At 44.1% G+C, this 24,981-nt stretch overlaps 1 protein-coding gene across 4 annotated transcripts in view; it reads left to right on the forward strand.

Annotated features, from left to right (window-relative positions):
* LOC126213045 (poly [ADP-ribose] polymerase tankyrase-1-like) overlaps positions 1 to 24,981 on the forward strand; it is a 149,387-nt gene that overhangs the window by 80,042 nt on the left and 44,364 nt on the right. Inside the window, exon 5 of one of the 4 annotated variants that reach the window (XM_049940617.1) lies at positions 16,243 to 16,640. The exons of 2 other annotated variants lie outside the window; for them this stretch is intronic. In XM_049940617.1, the coding sequence (XP_049796574.1) occupies positions 16,243 to 16,485 (243 nt within the window). In that variant the 3' untranslated portion in view covers positions 16,486 to 16,640. Of the gene's footprint in view, positions 1 to 16,242; positions 16,641 to 24,981 lie in introns of those variants that run through there. One more of the 4 variants, XM_049940619.1, reaches the window with a different exon arrangement.

Consider the following 24,981-nt stretch of genomic DNA (forward strand, 5'->3'; position numbering starts at 1 on the left):
AGGGAAGCAGTGGCTGGGAAGGGGGTGAGTCAGGGTTGTAGCCTCTCCCCGATGCTATTCAATCTGTATATTGAGCAAGCAGTAAAGGAAACAAAAGAAAAGTTCGGAGTAGGTATGAAAATCAATGGAGAAGAAATAAAAACTTTGTGGTTCACCGACGACATTGTAGTTCTGTCAGAGACAGCAAAGGACTTGGAAGAGCAGTTGAACGGAATGGACAGTGTCTTGAAAGGGGGGTATATGATGAACATCAACAAAAGCAAAACGAGGATAATGGAATGTAGTCGAATTAAGTCAGGTGATGTTGAGGCAATTAGATTAGGAAATGAGACACTTAAAGTAGTAAAGGAGTTTAGCCATTTCGGGGAGCAAAATAACTGATGATGGTCGAAGCAGAGAGGATATAAAACGTAGTCTGGCAATGGCAAGGAAAGCGTTTCTGAAGAAGAGAAATTTGTTAACATCGAGTATTGATTTAAGTGTCAGGAAGTCGTTTCTGAAAGTATTTGTATGGAGTGTAGCCATGTATGGAAGTGAAACATGGGCGATAAATAAGAAAAAGAAAGTAGAAGCTTTCGAAATGTGGTGCTAGAGAAGAATGCTGAAGATTAGATGGGTAGATCACGTAACTAATGAGGAGGTATTGAATAGAATTGGGGAAAAGAGGAGTTTGTGGCACACCTTGACTAGAAGAAGGGATCGGTTAGTAGGACATGTTCTGAGGCATCAAGGGATCATCAGTTTAGTACTGGAGGGCAGCCTGGAGGGTAAAAATCGTAGAGGGAGACCAAGAGATGAATACACTAAGCAGATTCAGAAGGATGTAGGCTGCAGTAGGTACTGGGAGATGAAGAGGCTTGCACAGGATAGAGTAGCATGGAGAGCTGCATCAAACCAGTCTGAGGATTGAAGACCACAACAACAAGAACAGGTGAAAGCGACCTTTTCCTTATCTTTCCGCTTTTCCAAAATTCAGTTGCAGATTTCTCTTATTCAAGGTTTAATTCGGTTTCTCGAGAAACGACCTAGCTTGGGCTAGACTTCTCATCAGTTTCTGCTATCCAGTCACCTTCAATTGTTGCTACATCATGCAGCTCTGGTCCATCAGACCATAGTCAATTGTCTTCGTCCATAATAGTCGAACATCGATGCATGCTGCCACAAATCGGTGCTACGATGGTGTCTTTTTGTTCCTTTCCCTGCGAATTAATAAGACCCTGGGGGAATTTCGAACTGCTGAAATGATCATTTAGCATTCGGCAAATGACAACTGTGTTAACGGTTGGCATCTGCCCTATTCGTAAACTGAAGTATTTGACACAGAATAAAATGTCTCAAGTTGGGAACACATTTATTCGTCAACACAAGTATCGCCAGTTCGAAGAATAATTCGAAAAAAAGTGTGTGTTGTTGTATTAGTAGTACATTAATTATAAAACCTACAAATGAATAAAATGTATTAAAATACAGCAATTTAAAAAAAAATTTAAGATTGAAGCTATCTTTGTTTAAGTAAGAAAGTTTATCAAGAGGGTTAAACTGCGTAATTAACTTACGACAATAGTATACTACCGTCACACAGTAGAAAACATAAATTTAATTAAAATGGTCAGTGCTTCTCATAAGACACACAGCAACCACTCGCAAGAAAGAGACATATCCAGCTCGAAATGTCCGTTCAATAGTGGTTATCATGTTGACGTTTGGTCCTATCACCATTATGTTATTGGCAAAGTCTTCTACTCGCCAATAAATTAATAATTTTAACTAATAGACTTACAATTTCAATTATGTCTATTCTTAGTCCGTCAGTATCGTTGTTGTCGCTTGTTAAAGTTGTTATTTTTGTTTTCTTAAGGGGAGTTGCCTCTTCTTGTTCTTCTGTATCAGAAGTTTTTCTCTTACGTCCTGTGTCTATATCTTTTGCTGGTGTCGTTGGTCTTGTACCGTCTTCGTCTGAATAGTCAGAAGATTCTGATGAAATGTCCTTTTTAGACATATTAACAAATAAATTTATGTCTTTTTGAGTTGGAGTGAAGTATTTAAATTGAACTTCTCCAGTAGTAATAATAGATACGTAAAAAAAAAATACATTACTGTTTGAAACCTGGGAGCTGAAAGTCTGTTGAAGGACCGATGGCTGGTGTTAAGTGCTTATTTTGTGGTGTATTCAACACAAGATTCAATGTAACGGTCCTGTGTTCATTGTAGCAAGCATAGCTTCATACTGCAAGAGTGAGTTTCCTCTTATATGAATTTAAATTTCATTGATTTTAGTACTATGTCCCCTGTTTACAATGTTGCCGTCACAGTACTCATTTTAAAAGCGTAAGACTGCACCCTTAACAAGATAAGAGTTGTGGTCTGTCGGTACGGTGTTCATTGTAGCAAGCGTAAGAATCTCACCTGGAGAATACACGATGGTAATACTTCATGCAGCAAGTGAATGAATGTTCGTGTTTATTCAATAACATGTTTTACATAAATGAAATGACATTAAGGCTGAGCTGAGCTCTTAAGAATGGCAACAGTTTAGGCAGACACGCAGTGTGTGTTACTCCAAGAGGAGCAAGTGCGCTGAGTAAAGTTGCTCCACCGTGTATTCCTCCACCGTCTATGTAGTAGGTATGTCTGTCTTTGAGCACCATTGTCCCTTTATATTTGTGTGTTTGTATTTTCTTTCTGGAGCAAGTTTCAACCACACACGGATTTACTTAGAGTATTGTCAACAAAGCATTTTACTCAGCTGGATCTACCTAAATAACAAAGATGAAGATGACATTCTGCGAAGCGAGCAGAATATTCCATCCTTTCACAGTACGTGAGCACTCACACTCACACGAAGCTTTCATTTGGTACAGTTGAGCTTCTGGAGGATCTACGAGTAGCCTCCGGACAGTTTACAGAAGTAGAATAAACATGGGCACTGACGGGTTTTAACTGCATGCAGCAGCGGAGGCCATCATGTGCGGACTCTGCCCTCCACCTGTTGGGGAAAGTGCGAGTGGATCGGCACACACTGAGATCCGTGTGTACCTCATTTACGTGGGACGTATTACACTACTGGCCATTAAAAATATACACCAAGAAGAAATGCAGATGATAAACGGGTATTAATTGGACTAATATGTTATACTAGAACTGACATGTGATTACATTTTCACGCAACTTGGGTGCATAGATCCTGAGAAATCAGTACCCAGAACAACCACCTCTGGCCGTAATAACGGCCTTCATACACCTGGGCATTGAGTCAAACAGAGCTTGGATGGCGTGTACAGGTACAGCTGCCCATGCAGCTTCAACACGATACCACACTTCACCAAGAGTAGTGACTGGCGTATTGTGACGAGCCAGTTGCTCGGCCACCATCGATCAAACGTTTTCAATTGGTGAGAGATCTGGATAATGTGCTGGCCAGGGCAGCAGTCGAACATTTTCTGTATCCAGAAAGGTCCGAACAGGACCTGCAACATGCGGTCGTGCATTATCCTGCTGAAATGCAGGGTTTCGCAGGGATCGATTGAAGGGTAGAGCCACGGGTCGTAACACATCTGAAATGTAACGTCCACTGTTCAAAGTGCCGTCAATGAGAACAAGAGGTGACCGACACGCGTAACCAATGGCACCCCATACCATCAAGCCAGGTGATACGCCAGTATGGCGATTACGAATACACGCTTCCAATGTGCGTTCACCGCGATGTCGCCAAACACGGATGCGACCATCATGATGCTGTAAACAGAACCTGGATTCATCCGAAAAAATGACGTTTTGCCATCCGTGCACCCACGTTCGTCGTCGAGTACACCATCGCAGGCGCTCCTGTCTGTGATGTAGCATCAAGGGTAACCGCAGCCACGGTCTCCGAGCTGATGGTCCGTGCTTCTGCGAACGTCGTCGAACTGTTCGTGCACATGGTTGTTGTCTTGCAAACGTCCCCATCTGTTGACTCAGGGATCGAGACGTGGTTGCACGATCCGTTACAGCCGTGCGGGTAAGATGCCTACCATCTCGACTGCTAGTGATACGAGGCTGTTGGGATCCAGCACGGCGTTGCGTATTACCCTCCTGAACCCACCGACTCCATATTTTGCTAACAGTCATTGGATATCGACCAACGCGAGCAGCAATGTCGCGATACGATAAACCTCAATCGCGATAGGCTACAATCCGACCTTTATCAAAGTCAGAAACGTGATGGTACGCATTTCTCCTCATTAAACGAGGCATCACAACAACGTTTCACCGGGCAACGCCGGTCAACTGCTGTTTGTGTATGAGAAATCGGTTGGAAACGTTCCTCAAGTCAGCACGTTGTAGGTGTCGCCACCGGTGACAACCTTGTGTGAATGCTCTGAAAAGCTAATCATTTGCGTATCACAGCATCTTCTTCCTGTCGGTTAAATTTCGCGTCTGTAGCACGTCATCTTCGTGGCGTAGCAATTTTAATGGCCAGTAGTGTAAAAAAGCAGTTCCTGTCTCTTCTTGCTGCAGGTCAAGAATACTACACAGAGAAACACCGTCGACGGTAAAGGCTTGAATTAGCTTGGTCTAGCTATTGAACCCTGCGAGAGTGCGAGGAGAGAAACCACGGAGAATTTTTGTTATCGGCATCTTGAATAGCGTCCAGTCTATGGTGTGCCAAACGATAACTGAGAACGCCGCTAAATGTAGGTACTGACAGAACTTATCATCATCTTGCGAGTAGAACGACAACGGCGGAAAATGGAGTACTAAACTTGATCACCGTTTCCAAGATGGCGGTTGGCTCGGAACCGAGGCCGTCGCAACTATTCACATCCGGCCGACTCGCTCCACTGGTAATGACTGCCTTTCCTTGCAGTCTCTCGTGAGGAGTTCTCAGCACAGAATGCTTCAAGGGTGAGCAAGAAATCGCCTATCTGTTACAAATCACAGTGAATGAGAGGTCGCAGATATCACAATAACAACTTCACAGAATCTGACTGTGACTCCAGTCACTACTAGGAATCGCAAGTACCATTTAACATTCAACTTGGTATGAGTATTGGAACAACCTGCGTACCAGTCCAAAGTACCGTTATCCAAGATGGCGGCGATGACATCTCGCAAGATGGCGGGTGTCACGTCAATCAAAATGGCGAATTTTGGTGGGAAGTTTGTTGGAAAAGTGACACACCTCCCCACCGCCCCCAGAAAAATTTTCGAATTCCAACACCACCCTTATCTCTACTAAGCAAACAAAATGGCGGTGAAAAAGCACTTGTCTTCATTATTTAACCAATTTCAAGCAGATGTGTTCGCCACTAGGTCTGGACTCTAACTGGATTAGTTGATATCGTCGCCACCAGAGAGTGCCACCAAGACATCAGATCATGACGCAAGTGCCATTGTTCAAGATAGTTGCACCCAGTGTATCCACGACGAGCTCCAGAGCCCAACTGGCTTATTTCATATCGTCGCCACCAGAGGACGCTACCGTGATGACACAAGATTGTCTGCTCTCTCTCTCGTGGGCGCTATAACCGGACACGCACCACGTCAGTGGGCGAGTGGCCCCTGACGTCACAGCTCCAGCCTAGGCATTTATACTTGCGCCAGACTTAGTCCTCTGTAAATATGCTAACGAATTTAACTGAACACATCTGACACCAACATCGCTCATCTATTATCACCTAAGTACGTAATTCCATTTCTATTTTAATCATATTCAATAACTCAATTTACAATTTCACTACTCAATGACGAAACGAAAAGTTCCACATTTTCCCACTATGAGCGCAGTGTTCATTCATGACCTAGCATCCTCCACCCCTAGAATGCTGCACTCCTATCGGCTACTGCATTAGTCATGTGAGTAAACTTCGTAGAACCTAGGACATGGAATCAATTTTCGCGAATGCCACACCCACCTGGACTTGGAATCAAATAGTTAAAATCTCCACCACAATCCTCAACCGACCGCCACACCCCCCTAACGTCCACTAACGTGTGCTAAGGTGCGTAGTGCACGACGCAATCCAAGATGGTGGGGCGAAATGGCGGGAAAACAGATCTGAACACAAGTTATTATTTTGGAATCAATGTCTCCACCACAAAATCTAGAGTCCAACTGACCTAGAACACACTACTGCTGCCAGAAGATACTGCCATCCCTCCTATGAACTAATCCCAGATGGAGGTCTGTAGGGGTGGAAATGGGGCGAAAATGACTCAGGCTGCACTTGGCTGCTGGGGAGAGTAAGGAAGGAGTGCACTGTATTTATTTTGGAACATTTTATTTAGGGATGGAGTATATTTATCCCAGTGAGGCAAAACACACTTGGGGTCACAATACACAGTACTCAGACATGCAAACAAGTCCTAATTTCAGTACAGACCTGCAAACTGCTATTAAATAATGCTTCACAGTGATGTGTAGACATGCTCGGTACTCGTAAACTGTCCAGATAGCGCATAGCACAGCCTACAGACTTGCTTGTGAAATAATGTAACCAATGCACACAGGCAGCCCAACCAAGTGACACATCTGTCAGCTGTCAAACCACACACAGCTGCCCACAGGCATGGGGCGGATACGTCCCCTCTCAAACTTGACGCTAGAGAAATTCCTATCACAATACGTGTTCACCTAGACGCTGATGACGACGCGATCGGACGGGAGCGAAGACATATTTACAGAGCGCGAATGCTAGAAGCTGGTCAACGCGCGCGTGCGGTTGATGCAGCCGTCAGCTGTCAAAGCACACACAGATGTCTGTTCAGAACCCCGCTCCGTCACAGCCCCGAGCCACCGCCGCCGAACGCAGGTGAAAGTTGGATCTACAGGGTGTTGCAAAAAGGTACGGCCAAACTTTCAGGAAACACTCCTCACACACAAAGAAAGAAAATATGTTATGTGGACATGTGTCCGGAAACGCTTACTTTCCATCTTAGAGCTCATTTTATTACTTCTCTTCAAATCACATTAATCATGGAATGGAAACACACAGCAACAGAACGTACCAGCGTGACTTCAAACACTTTGTTACAGGAAATGTTCTAAATGTCCTCCGTAAGCGAGGATACATGCATCCACCCTCCGTCGCACGGAATCCCTGATGCGCTGATGTAGCCCTGGAGAATGGCGTATTGTATCACAGCCGTCCACAATACGAGCACGAAGAGTCTCTACATTTGGTACCAGCTTTCAAATGCCCCTATAAATGAAAGTCAAGAGGGTTGAGGTCAGGAGAGCGTGGAGGCCACGGAATTGCTCCGCCTCTACCAATCCATCGGTCACCGAATCTGTCGTTGAGAAGCGTACGAATACTTCGACTGAAATGTGCAGGAACTCCACCGTGCATGAACCACATGTTGTCGTACTTGTAAAGGCACATGTTCTAGCAGCACAGGTAGAGTATCCCGTATGAAATCATGATAACGTGCTCCTGAGCGTAGGTGGATAACGTGGGGCCCAATCGAGACATCATCAACAATGCCTGCCCAAACGTTCACAGAAAATCTGTGTTGATGGCGTGACTGCACAATTGCGTGCGGATTCTCGTCAGCCCACACATGTCGCTTGTGAAAATTTACAATTTGATCACGTTGGAATGAAGCCTCATCCGTAAAGAGAACATATGCACTGAAATGAGGATTGACACATTGTCGGACGGACCATTCGTAGAAGTGTACCCGTGGAGGCCAATCAGCTGCTGATAGTGCCTGCACACGCTATACATGGTACGGAAACAACTGGTTCTCCCGTAGCACTCTCCGTACAGTGACGTGGTCAACGTTGCCTTGTACAGCAGCAACTTCTCTGACTCTGACATTAGGGTTATCGTCAACTGCACGAAAAGTTGCCTCGTCCATTGCAGGTGTCCTCGTCGTTCTAGGTCTTCCCCAGTCGCGAGTCATAGGCTGGTATGTTCCGTGCTCCCTAAGACGCCGATCAATTGCTTCGAACGTCTTCCTGTCGGGACACCTTCGTTCTGGAAATCTGTCTCGATACAAACGTACCGCGCCACGGCTATTGCCCCGTGCTAATCCGTACATCACATGGGCATCTGCCAACTCCGCATTTGTAAACATTGCACTGACTGCAAAACCACGTTCGTGATGAACACTAACCTGTTGATGCTACGTACTGATGTGCTTGATGCTAGTACTGTAGAGCAATGAGTCGCATGTCAACACAAGCACCGAAGTCAACATTACCTTCCTTCAATTGGGTCAACTGGCGGTGAATCGAGGAAGTACAGTACATACTGGCGAAACTAATATGAGCTCTAACACGGAAATTAAGCGTTTCCGGACACATGTCCACATAACATCTTTTCTTTATTTGTGGGTGAGGAATGTTTCCTGAAACTTTGTCCGTACATTTTTGTAACACCCTGTACACAGTCACCGTTATACCGACGTCGCCGAATCCCAAGGCGCACTCACGCCAGTCTCATATGCGAGACATCTCCAGGCACCACTCGTCTTTACCATTGGTGTCAGAATAGCACAGGGCGCATTGCTCCTAGCGAGACATGACTCACCCATTTAACCATACTTAACTATCCAGCGTGACTGACGCAGCACCGCCAAGTGCGCTCACATAGTTACAGACGCATCTAACAATGTTCCCAATGTTATTCTTAGACCACATGTTTTTGTAGAAAATAACAACCAAGTCAACCTCTCGGGAATTGTGTACTGTTCCAGAAACAGGTAACGCTCGCTTTCTAGATGCCTCAGCTTGTGTGCACAGAAATTCTTACCCTAACAGAACCTGTTTACGAAAATAACATCGAATGCACCGTCCCCAGCGGTCCTAACGTGTTACCCTTCTTGCTCTCAACATACGCAAATGCTCCCTGCGCTATGTAGAGGCTCCTATATCTCAGCGCAAACGATGTGGCATTCTGATTGGCTCTTATAGCGTTTACCTGACGAATTACTGATGCCGCCGGTATCGAAGCACCATCCACCTATTCTTTATGGACTTTTCAGAAGTAAAATTATTTTGAAGACATCGCTATATTGCATTGACAGTTAAACCCAGAAAGTTGTCTACAGATACAGTGGAGTACAGTGCTACGTTATTACTCCCGCTCAGTGCATTTGGGCTAGGTGTTGGCGGCTGTGCTACATGTACAGGCAAATTTATAGAGCACAGAACGAGGTTGTTATGTCGTGATCGCATGGATAGATCTGACCTAAAATATGTGTAATTGCGAAAAATGACGACGGAATAGATATAAATTGACAGAATATACTCCGAAGTGCTGTGAAATTGAGGAAGTGCTTGGGTAACCTTCTGTTCGCGCAGTACAATTTGTACGTGGGAGCAAGTAATCGGCAACAGGAGGAATCCGGGAAAACGTCGACATCGAAAAGAATGGAATCAGGGAGGTAGTCAATGTTTTTACGTCGAGGCAGTATTATAATGTATGCCTATTGAGGCACCAGTGATAGACTAGAGTTGACTACTGTATCTGATGCTTTTCAGGAGGACAGAGAACGATTCGCGTCTAAAATTACTTGCATCTGCGTTAGAGGGCAATCGACTGGGATAGAGCTGTAACAAGGTACGATTTAATGGTTGACTGATTCATTGTAGAGAAGGAGAAGTTGCTGCAGGTCAATTTTTTCCAGTGTTCTGTCCAGATGCATCAGTCATGTTACATAGCCTTCGTTCTACTCATATACAGCGACGTGTTCTGTATGTGGTTTAAAGAACTGTGTACTTGCGTTCGTTAACGGTAAACCTGTCGGTCAAAAGAGGACTTCCATCTCATGTGTGATTAAACTTGTCACATTGCTCTAAAAGAACTTTGATTTATGCGATCCTCTCTGTGGCGTCCTGGGTGAAAAATTGAGACTTCAACGTCATAACTAAGTCATAGGACCTTGTGAGGCGCTAAATCCCCACGTACACAATTACGTACTTAGTGACGGAATGACTTGTAATTTTCACATGTTGGACGCTGCTGCTATGCGTTTATCTGTTTCCTTGTAGGATGTAAGCCCCGCTAATAAGCATCATTTTATATAGGCCTGATGCAGGCATAGTATAATTTCTGAAACATGATGGACACTATACGTATCAGGGAAGCTTTATTGTGCTCGTATCACACAGAGCAAGTGTTTTACGGAATTAGGTGGCCGGGGTAAAATACAGGGAGCGAGAGGCTATTTACAATTTGTACAGTAACCAGATGGCAGTTATAAGAGTCGAGGGACATGAAAGGGAAGCAGTGGTTGGGAAGGGAGTAAGACAGGGTTGTAGCCTCTCCCCGATGTTGTTCAATCTGTATATTGAGCAAGCAGTAAAAGAAACAAAAGAAAAATTCGGAGTAGGTATTAAAATTCATGGAGAAGAAATAAAAACTTTGAGGTTCGCCGATGACATTGTAATTCTGTCAGAGACAGCAAAGGACTTGGAAGAGCAGTTGAATATAATGGACAGTGTCTTGAAAGGAGGATATAAGATGAACATCAACAAAAGCAAAACGAGGATAATGGAATGTAGTCTAATTAAGTCGGGTGATGCTGAGGGAATTAGGTTAGGAAATGAGGCACTTAAAGTAGTAAAGGAGTTTTGCTATTTGGGGAGCAAAATAACTGATGATGGTCGAAGTAGAGAGGATATAAAATGTAGACTGGCAATGGCGAGGAAAGCGTTTTTGAAGAAGAGAAATTTGTTAACATCCAGTATTGATTTAAGTGTCAGGAAGTCATTTCTGAAAGTATTCGTATGGAGTGTAGCCATGTATGGAAGTGACACATGGACGATAAATAGTTTGGACAAGAAGAGAATAGAAGCTTTCGAAATGTGGTGCTACAGAAGAATGCTGAAGATTGGATGGGTAGATCACTTAACTAATGAGGAAGTATTGAATAGGATTGGGGAGAAGAGAAGTTTGTGGCACAACTTGACCAGAAGAAGGGATCGGTTGGTAGGACATGTTCTGAGGCATCAAGGGATCACCAATTTAGTATTGGAGGGCAGCGTGGAGGGTAAAAATCGTAGAGGGAGACCAAGAGATGAATACACTAAGCAGATTCAGAAGGATGTAGGTTGCAGTAGGTACTGGGAGATGAAAAAGCTTGCACAGGATAGAGTAGCATGGAGAGCTTCATCAAACCAGTCTCAGGACTGAAGACCACAACAACAACAACAGTTTGTTTTTCGTTTTACGGTTCGATGAGATAATTTATGGTAGAAAAATCGAAAAGAAGGATGTATGTCATGAGCTTGCAATCTATTTCTCACATTGGAATATTAACAACGCTCCAATTGCATACCTCTGATAGGTCGCAAACGCATGCGATCTAACATTATAGGCCTGTTTTAAGTGCAGAACGTTGTATTCTTAGGAGTGCGTGTGTTTGTGTTCTCTCTCTTACGAATACCTTCCAGGTGCCGATCCTAGATTCTAGAACAATACTTTAGAGTTGATAGCTTGATTGATTTACGTAAAAATGCGTAGAACACCATCCGTCCGGGGCTTCATCGCGTGGAAAAAGCAGTCGTTTGTTGTTCTTCTTAACTGTCAGCTATTTTATGACGGCACTATGAAATCTGTTACTATACATCGATAAGGAGTGCTAAGCTTCTCGACATGGTCGCATCTCGAGAAATCTCGTGCACTTGGACGGATTAGGACCCAGAAAGCTCAACTGAGTGTAGCGGTCTTCTTCTGGTTGGTTGCTGATTAATTCGCTAACTGTGCTGTAGGACTGGTCTTTCACTCTCTAATTTTACCCAAAGACAGCGAGAATGCTCTGTGACTCCCATACACCAATCTTGAGGTGATAGAAATATGTGGAACACTGTCTGGTATACTTTGATGATTTATGTGTTCGAGAATTAAGACTGAATGGACGTACTGTTCAGTCATCTATCCATGGCCGCAATGATACTAGCAACGTGGAGAGGGCCTGGTTTAGCTATGATACTGAAACTGGGGAAACATGCTGTCACATCACTGGCTGGTGTTGAACTTACAAGGGAACCTCCCCATCGCACCCCCCTCAGATGTACTTATAAGTTGGCACAGTGGATAGGCCTTGAAAAACTGAACACAGACCAATAGAGAAAACAGCAAGAAGTTTGGTGGAACTATGATAAAAATAAGCAAAATATACAAACTGGGTAGTCCATGCGGAATATAGGCAACATCAAGGATAACGTGTGCCCAGGACCCCTGTGGTCCTGTGGTTAGTGTGAGCAGCTGCGGTACGGGAGGTCCTTGGTTCAAGTCTTCCCTCGAGCAAATATTTTAATTTTTTATTTTCAGACAATTATCAAAGTTCAGGCACTCACATAGAATCAACTTCGCTCTCCAAAATTCCAGGACATGTTCAGATTTGCTTGGACATATGCAGGATTTGACGCTCTACACACGGAAAAATTTGAAAAAGGTTAACGACATATGTTTTGACAGAGCACAGAGAAAACTGTGCGACTGTGAAACTGTTTCATTAATTTGTTGCAGTTTATGTGACAAACTCTTACGTTTTCATTACTTTTTGGGAGTGATTATCACATCCACAAGAAAACCTAAACCTGGCAAGGTAGAAGAATCTTTTTACCCATTCGCCAAGTGTACAAGTTAGGTGGGTCGACAACATATTCCTGTCATGTGACGCACATGCCTTCACCAGTATCGTATAGAATATATCAGACGTGTTTTCCTGTGGAGGAATCGGTTGACCTATGACCTTGCGATCAAATGTTTTCGGTTCCCATTGCAGAGGCACGTCCTTTCCTCTACTAATCGCACGGTTTTGCTGTGCGGTCGCAAAGCACAGACACTTAACTTATTACAGTGAACAGAGACGTCAATCAACGAACGGACAGATCATAACTTTGCGAAAATAAAAACGTAAATTTTTCGCTCGAGGGAAGATTTGAACCTAGGACCTTTCGTCCCGGAGCTGTTCACGCTAACCACGGGACCACAGCACGCCTGTGCTCAAACAATCCTTATGTTGCATATGTTGAACATAGACTACTCAGTTTTTATATTTTCCTTATTTTTTTCATAGTTTCACACAACTTCTTCCTGTTTTCTCGACTGACCTGTGTTCAGTATTTCAAGGCCTATCCACTGTGCCAACTTGTAAGTAAATCTGAGGAGGGTGCGATGGGGTGGTTCCCTTGTTAGTGCAAAATTCTTCGCGCTATCAAGTGTGATGTTTATTATTATAGTACATGGATGGTGTCTCTTCCATCCCATCCCTGCATTGGTTAGCAGATAATGATTGACTGATGTGGCTTGTTTGTGTTGGGGAAAAAGTTTTGGTGGATGGACAGCAACTTCTGCGGGTTGCTAGCAGCGAAACAGTGATCGCGTACATGAGTGCAATATGAGAAATGAGTCGAAAAGGAATGCATAGTCGCCAGCTGTTGCGTCAGTGTGAGAGACGAGTCTGAGTGCAGAGCTCGTGAATCACCTTTGGACTATAGTTTGGAGACCTACGCCGACACCGTAAAGGTCTTCCAGTCTGCTTATGTTGTAAGTGTCTTTTATTCCAAATCAGCAGATATGTGGCGTGTTGTGGTTTCTGCAGTAAGACACAGGAGGTAGTAGCAGCAGCAGTTTGAGGTGAAAATTCGCAGATTGAATGTAATTTGGGGACGTACAACATTGTGCGAATTTCCGCCGAATGCTCAAAACACAGTCCTGTTGCACTAAGGTAGTTCTGTTTCTACATAGGTTGCAGAAGGTGGTGGATATGTCTTTCTCCGCCGGCCTTTGGTGGCCGAGCGGTTCTAGGCGCTTCAGTCTGGAACAGCGCTACCGCTACGGTCGCAGGTTCGAATCCTGCCTCGGGCATAGATGTGTGTGATGTCCTTAGGTTAGTTAGGTTTAAGTAGTTCTAAGTTCTAGGGGACTGATGATCTGAGATGTTAAGTCCCATAGTGCTCAGAGCCATTTGAACCATTTGTCTTTCTCCAACTTTTGCTCAGTTCCGGCTTACATTGGAACGATCACATGCGGAAAGCTGTAGAAATGTGGGCAGTAGGCGGTGACTAAAACGATGTTGGAATTCTACTGTAGCAGCTAGGTTCAGGAAAGGTGACCCGTTTCGAGATATGACAGTGCCATAAATATCATTCAGTGGTGGTTGTAATAATGAAAGGAATTGTCAGTAGGATCGAAAGCGGGTATGTGCTTGAATGGAAAGACCGGATTACAAATGACTGACATTTCTAGCAGATAGCGTGACACTAGAGATCAGGGAAACTAGTGTACATTTTCTTACGATCTGAATCAGCACATCATCTTCTACTACTACGAGGTGCATTCAAGTTCTAAGGCCTCCCATTTTTTTTCTAATTAACTACTCACCCGAAATCGATGAAACTGGCGTTACTTCTCGACGTAATCGCCCTGCAGACGTACACATTTTTCACAACGCTGACGCCACGATTCCATGGCAGCGACGAAGGCTTCTTTAGGAGTCTGTTTTGACGACTGGAAAATCGCTGAGTCAATAGCAGCACGGCTGGTGAATGTGCGGCCACGGAGAGTGTCTTTCGTTGTTGGAAAAAGCCAAAAGTCACTAGGAGCCAGGTCAGGTGAGTAGGGAGCACGAGGAATCACTTCAAAGTTGTTATCACGAAGAAACTGTTGCGTAACGTTAGCTCGATGTGCGGGTGCGTTGTCTTGGTGAAACAGCACACGCGCAGCCCTTCCTGGACGTTTTTGTTGCAGTGCAGGAAGGAATTTGTTCTTCAAAACATTTTCGTAGGATGCACCTGTTACCGTAGTGCCCTTTGGAACACAATGGGTAAGGATTACGCCCTCGCTGTTCCAAAACATGGGCACCATCATTTTTTCAGCACTGGCGGTTACCCGAAATTTTTTTGGTGGCGGTGAATCTGTGTGCTTCCACTGAGCTGACTGGCGCTTTGTTTCTGGATTGAAAAATGGCATCCACGTCTCATCCATTGTCACAACCGACGAAAAGAAAGTCCCATTCGTGCTGTCGTTGCGCGCCAACATTGCTTGGCAACGTGCCACACGGGCAGCCGTGTGGTCGTCTGTCAGCATTCGTGGCACCCACCTGGATGACACTTTTCGCATTTTCAGGTTGTCATGCAGGATTGCGTGCACAGAACCCACAGAAATGCCAACTCTGGAGGCGATCTGTTCAATAGTCATTCGGCGATCCCCCAAAACAATTCTCTCCACTTTCTCGATCGTGTCGTCAGACCGGCACGTGCGAGCCCAAGGTTGTTTCGGTTTGTTGTCACATGATGTTCTGCCTTCATTAAACTGTCGCACCCACGAACGCACTTTGGACACGTCCGTAACTCCATCACCACATGTCTCCTTCAACTGTCGATGAATTTCAATTGGTTTCACACCACGCAAATTCAGAAAACGAATGATTGCACGCTGTTCAAGTAGGGAAAACGTCGCCATTTTAAGTATTTAAAACAGTTCTCATTCTCGCCGCTGGCGGTAAAATTCCATCTGCCGTATGGTGCTGCCATCTCTGGGACGTATTGACAATGAACGCGGCCTCATTTTAAAACAATGCGCATGTTTCTATCTCTTTCCAGTCCGGAGAAAAAAAATCGGAGGCCTTAGAACTTTAATGCACCTCGTACTACTACTACTACTACTACTACTACTGTTTGTGTTCCTTCTCCATCAGTCATCGCCTATAGCTCAGTGGATATATCGCTGAACGTCTGATATGGTCTCGAGACAGAATGCACTAGAAATACTACAGAGTTATTTACCTTGGGCTGAGGGAGTCGCAAATACCGCTTACATACCACTTTCCTTAGCCGATTGACTTTAAAATGTGGTAATTTTATCACTAGGTTGCATCGTGGGCTTACACATTCCTACGACCGTGGTCACGGTATTTGTCCGGAAAAAAGAAAACTACCTAATTCAGTGGTAATGTACCACAATTTGTAGGGGGCAAGACGGGGTGGGGCAAGATGGGGAGCTTCCCTGTGTTGGCCCTACTATTTGTCCAACCATTACGTTCTTATCGTCTCGCTGCGGGTTTTGAACACGTACATTATACGTTGAATACAATTGTAAATAGAATGGTATTCGTTATTCCAACGTTTCCTAATTAATTACAAAGTATGCCTTAGACTATATGGTGAATAAAAATACACAAAACGTGCAACGTCAGTATTCTTGCTATGCTTTAACGACTGACTGTTGGAAATGTGGTATTTACTATATAATATAGATTACCAGAAATGATCTGACTCAATAGTACTTTCCACGTGTTTTATTTCAGATGGTTCGCAAGTATCGGCGACAAACGTCTAGGCAAGATTGGTCATTGGAGTCAATGGAAGGCACTGTAAATGCTGTTATAGAAGGTCATACGGGTTCTTTCAGGGCTGCTCGACAGTTCAACGTGCCACAGAAATCTGTGTTTCAGTGTCAGGGTGCCCACGACACTTGTGCAGGGACAGAAAGTGATGATGACGAGGCTGTCTACACTCGTGTACTGTGTGACAGTAAGAGGTCTAAATAAAACGTAATACCTGAGTCTACAATTCGTAGAACTATGTTTCGAAACCTTATCGTCACGTGATTTCGTTATTCCAGTCCTTATTTAAGCTTACCCCGCATATGGGGAGAGACGGGGAATTGGTAGTTTATGTTTCAAATCGAGACATTTCTAACTAAATGTAACAGGTTTGCAGGTTTCTTTGCATGCTATTGTAATTCAATGGTTAAGTAAACAAATTATAATCAAACCTACTTGAATTTGTTTATTTTTGTCCCTTTTGTAAGGGTTTAAAGTTAGCTTCCCCATCTTGCCCCGCCTTCCCCTACATGAATGTTGGAAACAGAAGATACACAGAAGAAATGTAAAAGGAGGCGTTCGCCAGAAGGCGCTGGTTTCATGGACGAGGTCAACAGTGTACACGACTAAAGACAAACAGTTGTACATGCGAACGAAGGAGCGCACCGAAGAGAACACTAACGCACAGAAACGGAGAAAACAGTGTTGCACTATACACTGGTGACGATCTTCGGCATGGAAAACACTGAACACACTAATTAGATGAGGGAGGGGGGCGCCTGCCACTGAGTGGCAGGGGGAGAAGGAGGGGGGAAGGAGGGGGAGGGGGTGGGGATGTTATCAATTATGCCTCTTTTAAGCTGCGAGTTCTTCAAGAGTCATCTTTAATCTTCCCAATTACATTTTCCAGATATGGACAGGTACATTGAGCAGTGGCTATCGAGATGGGAAGTGTGTCTGGAAAATCACGACCATTGTTAAACTCGTATACTGCTACTAACTACTACCAATATTGATATGTTGCTAGAGAAAGCCGAAATGCACGCGTTAAACTCACGCAGGCTGGCGTGAGGTCTGAAACAGGATACGTAATGAATGCTATAAAGAAAAGTACGTAGCTGCTGGAATACTTTAATCCATCATTTGTATACATCGTTCTTGATGAGACATGCTTCATACGATAACTATCAATTGCTATGGCGCCTTGCTAGGTCGTAGCCATTAGCTGAAGGCTATTCTAACTATCTTCTCTGCAAATAAACGAGTCTTCGTCAGTGTCTGTTGCTAGCTACGTCGGCTGTACAACTGGGGCGAGTGCTAGTACGTCTCTCGAGACCTGCCGTGTGGCGGCGCTCGGTCTGCGATCACTGACAGTGGCGACACGCGGGTCCGACGTGTACTAATGAACCACGGCCGATTTAAAGCTACCACCTAGCAAGTGTGGCGTCTGGCGGTGACACCACAGATATAATTCACTTTATGCAGATGCTAATATTTCTCGTAATGAAAGCAGTTGAGTAGCGGGAGGTTTCAGACTTTGCATAAACGATGTCGCTACGTTCACTCACAAACTTAGAAACTGACCTTACTCCTGACGAAGGCGGTGTAAAGACGCTGTGGCGACTTCTCCACTTCTTCTCTGAATGATATTCTGAATTATCGCTGTACCGAATGACTAGAATACAGCTTCTGGAACACGTATTATGTTCGAGTATAATGACTTTTCTGGAGACTAGAAATCTACTCTGTAGGAATCAGCATGGGTTTCTAAAAAGACCTTCGTGTGAAACCCAGCTCGCGCTATTCGTCCACGAGACTCACAGGGCCATAGACACGGGTTCACAGGTAGATGCTGTGTTTCTTGACTTCCGCAAGGCGTTCGATACAGTTCCCCACAGTTGTTTAATGAACAAAGTAAGAGCATATGGACTATCAGACCAATTGTGTGATTGGATTGAAGAGTTCCTAGATAACAGAACGCAGCATGTCATTCTCAATGGAGAGAAGTCTTCCGAAGTAAGAGTGATTTCACGTGTGCCGCAGGGGAGTGTCGTAGGACCGTTGCTATTCACAATATACATAAATGACCTTGTGGATGACATCAGAAGCCCACTGAGGCTTTTTGCAGATGATGCTGTGGTGTATCGAGAGGTTGTAACAGTGGAAAATTGTACTGAAATGCAGGAGGATTTGCAGCGAATTGACGCATGGTGCAGGGAATGACAATTGAATCTCAATGTATACAAGTGTAATGTGCTGCGAATACATAGAAAGAACGATCCCTTGCCCGCATCTCGTGGTCGTGCGGTAGCGTTCTCGCTTCCCACGCCCGGGTTCCCGGGTTCGATTCCCGGCGGGGTCAGGGATTTTCTCTGCCTCGTGATGGCTGGGTGTTGTGTGCTGTCCTTAGGTTAGTTAGGTTTAAGTAGTTCTAAGTTCTAGGGGACTGATGACCATAGATGTTAAGTCCCATAGTGCTCAGAGCCATTTGAACCATTTGAACGATCCCTTATCATTTAGCTACAAAATAGCAGGTCAGCAACTGGAAGCAGTTAATTCCATAAATTATCTGGGAGTAGGCATTAGGAGTGATTTAAAATGGAATGATCATATAAAGTTCATCGTCGGTAAAGCAGATGCCAGACTGAGATTCGTTGGAAGAATCCTAAGGAAATGCAATCTGAAAACAAAGGAAGTAGGTTACAGTACGCTTGTTCGCCCACTGCTCGAATACTGCTCAGCAGTGTGGGATCCGTACCAGATAGGGTTGGTAGAAGAGATAGAGAAGATCGAACGGAGAGCAGCGCGCTTCGTTACAGGATCATTTAGTAATCGCGAAAGCGTTACGGAGATGACAGATAAACTCCAGTGGAAGACTCTGCAGGAGAGACGGTCAGTAGCTCGGTACGGGTTTTTGTTAAAGTTTCGAGAACATACTTTCACCGAGGAGTCAAGCAGTATATTGCTCCCTCCTACGTATATCTCGCGAACAGACCATGAGGATAAAATCAGAGAGATTAGAGCCCACACAGAGGCATTCCGACAATCCTTCTTTCCACGAACAATACGAGACTGGAGTAGAAGGGAGAACCGATAGAGGTACTCAGGGTACCCTCCGCCACACACCGTCAGGTGGCTTGCGGAGTGTGGATGTAGATGTAGATGTTCTAACCACGTCGTTATATTCGGAGGTATCTGAACCACATTTTCAGACATAAACTCTTGTGGTACTGTGTGGTAATTTGTGTTACGAATCTCAACATCACGTTATCAATATTTTCACTTTGTTCTGTTAATACAAAAAGAAGAACAAAAGTAAAACATACCTACTACTGACTCTTTTCTTGTATTTTATCTGCACCTCAGTATATTTTCATATACCATGTAACAACTGAGAAAGAATCGTTGGAAATATTATTAATACCATTTCACGTAACTTTTTATCAGCTGGTTTATTGAAACGTTAACCTTAGGACCTGACAAGTAATCGACTATACAGGCGAGAACATATATTTTGATTGTATTGACACAGTTTCTTACTTGAGACTGACAGTGTAACATCTGTGGTGATAAACCACAGAAATCGCAGAAGTAGCAGAAATAGCATTAGTGGACTGCATAGAGTAAATATGTCTGGAGTGAGCATTCACATGCGCAGAACAGATTTTGTGTTGTTAACATACATTCCCGGCCTGGTCACGTGTTCTCGGGACGTCGTGTGTTTGTCCGTATAGCGCCCTGTATATTTAGAATGTCACTACATCCCTAGTACAGACGGATTCTTTTCGTACGTGTCGTGGATTATTTATATATGTTGCGCAGACATTTTAACAGTATCCATTTGGTACCGGGAATAAACCAGCTGCGTAAATTTTAAGGGCAAGTCATATTGCATTCTGCTTCTTTGCGATAGGTGTCACAGTTCAGATGCACTCGATTTTTGGTAGTTTTACGTATGATACGGCTTTTAATAGTATTACAGAGCCTGACGTACATTTTTACAGTGATAGTCTTGCAAAACGACTTGACAGTACTCCAGTACTTTTGCAAGTGTCCGAAAAACACCGAATTTGCCTCACATTAGTGATTTTATCCCTGCTAATTCGTCCTTTTTTCTGCTATTTCTGCGTATTTATTTTCTCGTTTTTGCGACATAAAGCACAATTTTTCTTACTGGTGACACTTTGAAGTGTTTATTTAACGCATTTACGTACTTGCTCCCAATTGCTCCCAATTTGAGTAAGAAATGGGGAAGAACGCGATCGGAGAATAAATGTACTATAAAGCAAATACAGTTGGTCATGCAACAGTCAACCCATATAACAACATTAAGGGAAGTGGAAAGTGACACAAATGAAAGAGTTTGGGGACATGTTTACTAATATTTTACACTTCTTAATCAAATGGTGAAGAAAATAAATTGAAGGCAAAATACACCAAAGATGAATGTGTGATTAGCTACACTACTGTGTTTTTTATTGGATTTGTGCAGAAAATGTATTTAAGCTGAATGCAGAAATTGGTAGTAGGTGCTGTGGAAAATTACAAATAGTTGGGATAGCATCTACCTTCAGCCACACACGTCGAAATTTTTCTCTTTCTAAACATTCCTCTTCAAAGTGTTTTGAACATACTTTGGAATATTTTGTGGGGACAAAATTACTCCTCCTTATTTTCTGGAGCCACGTCTTTACTCATTGTTCATCCTTCGGGAAACTAAAATATAAAACGCACATGATCATTCTCCATGTCCTAGAAACACTTAACATCGTCTCCTACTGTAACTTTCCAGCCGGCCGAAGTGGCCGTGCGGTGCTAGGCGCTGCAGCCGGGAACCGCGAGACCGCTACAGTCGCAGGTTCGAATCCTGCCTCGGGCATGGATGTGTGTGATGTCCTTATCTTAGTTAGGTTTAACTAGTTCTAAGTTCTAGGGGACTAATGACCTGAGAAGTTGAGTCCCATAGTGCTCAGAGCCATTTTGTAACTTTACAGTAAACAAAAGGTTTGGACACACATATTATACGAAGACAATTACAGACTCCCATTCTATAGAATTTATCTGTCTCCCGTCTTTCAAATCTATATACATAATCGGCAAGTCGCTGATAAATGCATGGAGGATAGTATTTGCTGAAACAACTAACCATTCCATTTCCTGTTCCACTAGCAAATTTACGAGAGGAAGCGATTGTTTGTAAGCTTTTGTACGAGCCGTAATATCTATTATATAGTCAAAAAATCGTAGAAAAATAGGTCTACAAAATCAAGCCTTAATTATCATGCGTCTCGAAATTTTTAAACATAATACCCATGAAAAGTTACTATCCGTCCTTTCGCATATTTTTCTTTGCATCCGTAGCGACAACAGTAACTATCAACAAACGGTGAAAACACAACAAAAACTCTTGATATTATAAACTTCAAACTCTGAGGAAAGCACACACGCACAGCGAAGTGCCGAGAACACGTGACAGTCCTGGTTTAATGTTGACAACATGCACAGAACGCAATGCTCACTCCAGAGATATTTACTCTATGGTGGACTGCACAGGGATAGAAGTTGATAATTCGTTAACTGCAGTTCTTAACTCCGACAAATCGCATTTCAGAATCACAGTTACCGAACAGTAGCATTCACAGAAATCACATGTCGGAAAATCACAGTTTAGCCCATCCCGACAAGAAGGGGGCGTATAGCCGACCCATCCAGCGTGGCTCATACCGTCAGCGTACCCGTGTAGTGGTGGGGGCCCCCGGCTCAGAGGTTGGTGCTCTTACTGTGACGGGTATGTCGTGGATACGGCAGCCTCTCGTGCATTATGCGATCAAAAGTATCCGGACAGCACCAACAATATAGACGTTTTTCATATTGGGTGCATTGTGCTGCCACCTACTGCCAAGTACTCCACATCAACGACCTCAATAGTCATTAGACATCGTACGAGAGTACAATGGGTCGCTCCGCGGAACTCACGGACTTCGAACGTGGCCAGGTGACTGGGTGTCACTTGTGTTGAACGTCTGTACGCGAGATTTCCACAGTACTGTACATCTCTAGGTCCGCTGTTTCCGATGTGATAGTGAAGTGGAAACGTGAAGGGATACGTACAGCACAAAAGTGTACAGGCCGACCTGGTCTGTTGACTGACAGAGATTGCCGACAGTTGTAGAGCATCGTAACGTGTGATAGGCAGACATCTATCCAGACCATGACAAAGGAATTCCAAACTGCATCAGGATCCACTGCAAGTACTACGACAGTTAGGCGGGAGGTGAGAAAACTTGAGATTTCATGGCCGAGCCATAAGGCACGCAGCACGCCGGTAAATGCCAAACGACGCCTCGCTTAGTGTAAGGAGCGTAAACATTGGACGACTGAACAGTGGAAAAACGTTGTGTGGAGTGACGAATCACGGTACACAATGTGGCGATCCGATGGCAGGGTTTGGGTATGGCGAATGTCCGGTGAACGTCATCTGCCAACGTGTGTAGTGCCAACAGTAAAATTCGGAGGCGGTGGTGTTATGGTGTGGTCGTGTTTTTCATGGAATGGGCTTGCACCCCTTGTTATTTGTGTGTCACTATCTCTACGCAGGCCTACATTGATGTTTTAAGCACCTTCTTGCTTCCCACTGTAGAAGAGCAATTCAGGAATGGCGATTGCATCTTTCAACACTATCGAACGTCGTGTGGCGGAGTGGTTACGCGACAATAAAATCCCTGTAATGGACTGGCCTGCACAGAGTCCTGACCTGAATCCTATAGAAGACCTTTGGGATGTTTTGAAACGCCAACTTCGCGCCAGGCTTCACCGATCGACATCGATACCCCAACTCGGTGCAGCGCCCCGTGAAGAATGAGCCGGCATTCGCTACGAAACCTTTAGGCGCCTTATTGAACGTATGCCTTTGAGAGTGGAAGCTGTCATCAAGGCTAAGGGTGGGCCAACACCATACTGAATTCCAGCATTACCGATGGAGGGCGCCACGAACTTGTAAGTCATTTTCATCCATGTGTCCGGATACTTTTGATCACATAGTGTATGTCCTCCGGAGACTAGCCGCTACCTGAATTTGAAGATAATGGCTGGGTAACCTGTGCCGAATTTCGCCACCTTGCCGTAATTTTGATCCTGAAAATTCGTCCGCCCCCACGCGAGCCCCTTGTCCGCTGGTTGAGGAAGCGGTCGTTGGTCTCAGATCGTCGTGGGAAATTAGTTTGAGGTCGTATAATTAAAGATGAGTTACAGTGATACTTTAGATAATTAATTTATCAGCTGGAGTGGCGCATGAAATGGAAGGCAATTCAACGAACAACCGGAGTCTGACGTCAAAATTATTGACTTTATTTAATTTGTGCAACTGAGCCACTGACTTCTGGGCAGTCCACGAAAAGTCTGCACCCCACTTACCGTACTGTATGAATCAATATAGACTCTGAACTTGCTTTCATGTGCGCCGACAACGCAAGAAAGGGAATACCGCGTTTATCGAGAATTCTCAGTTTTTGAATATCAGTGTCGTAATTTGTGGTTTAACTGTTAGAATTTTACTGGTTCAAGCACTTCATAATATGCACGACACAGGAAAGGATCGGATTACCTGTACCCCTTTGTCCTTAAAAGTACTAAATATAAGAAAAAGTTTTATCGAAAGTGTTATTTGCTCGTTCTCGCTTCCCACGCCCGGGTTCCCGGGTTCGATTCCCGGCGGGGTCAGGGATTTTCTCGGCCTCGTGATGGCTGGGTGTTGTGTGCTGTCCTTAGGTTAGTTAGGTTTAAGTAGTTCTAAGTTCTAGGGGACTGATGACCATAGATGTTAAGTCCCATAGTGCTCAGAGCCATTTGAACCATTTTTTTGAATGTGTTATTTTCATGAGATTCGTGTGCAATATTCTCAGTAACAAAGATTAATTATATACGACACTCAAAATGAAGATACTGAAAATTAGGAACACTCGAAATCCCGTGCTGACTGCGGTAAACGAACACAGAGTTAGTTCCGTTTACTGTAGACCAAAATAAGTGAAACAACGACACTAGGAAACAACGTTTGTTGTTCCACAATGGCTTCGTTACTACTTTTCGTTTTCCACTGTTGACAACAACAGTGTAGCTGTCCGGTATGGGTGTGTTGCTACGACCGAACTGTCTGCAACATTTAAACATGAACATCCCTAGATTGCAACTTCACGAAACGTTGTTACTTTCGTTTGTCCTTTGTGTCGTAGCACCTGATCGTTACGGGTAGTAGAAGTTGACAGCAATGTCAGAGACAAAGGAAAACTTTTCACATGTGTGTGCGCGTGTGTGTGAGTAGTCGTAATTATTGAAAATGAAGATATTAAAAATTAGGAACTTGCTTCAAACTTTTCTGGTAATGGCAGCAAATAACCACAGAGTTCCTCTTATAGAAAAGTAGGCGAAATACCGACTGCAATATACAACGTTATGTACAGACTGCTTCGTTACTACAGTATGTTGATTTTCACTGCTGGCATCGTCGGCCCAGCAGATTGTTGCACTGTAGCTGCCCGGTATGCATGTTTTATTGAAAATGAACCATGTAAACATGGTAGAAACACATGTAGATTGCGATTTCATGAAACGGTATTACTTCCGTGTGTTATTTCTACCATAGCACTAGGTCAGTGCTCAGGGCAGATGTTCAATTTGCTATGTTCAGGTATTGGAGATTTTACTGCCTGATGCAGAACGAAA

Source organism: Schistocerca nitens, chromosome 11 (genome assembly GCF_023898315.1).
Source record: "Schistocerca nitens isolate TAMUIC-IGC-003100 chromosome 11, iqSchNite1.1, whole genome shotgun sequence".
NCBI classification, from domain to species: domain Eukaryota; kingdom Metazoa; phylum Arthropoda; class Insecta; order Orthoptera; family Acrididae; genus Schistocerca; species Schistocerca nitens.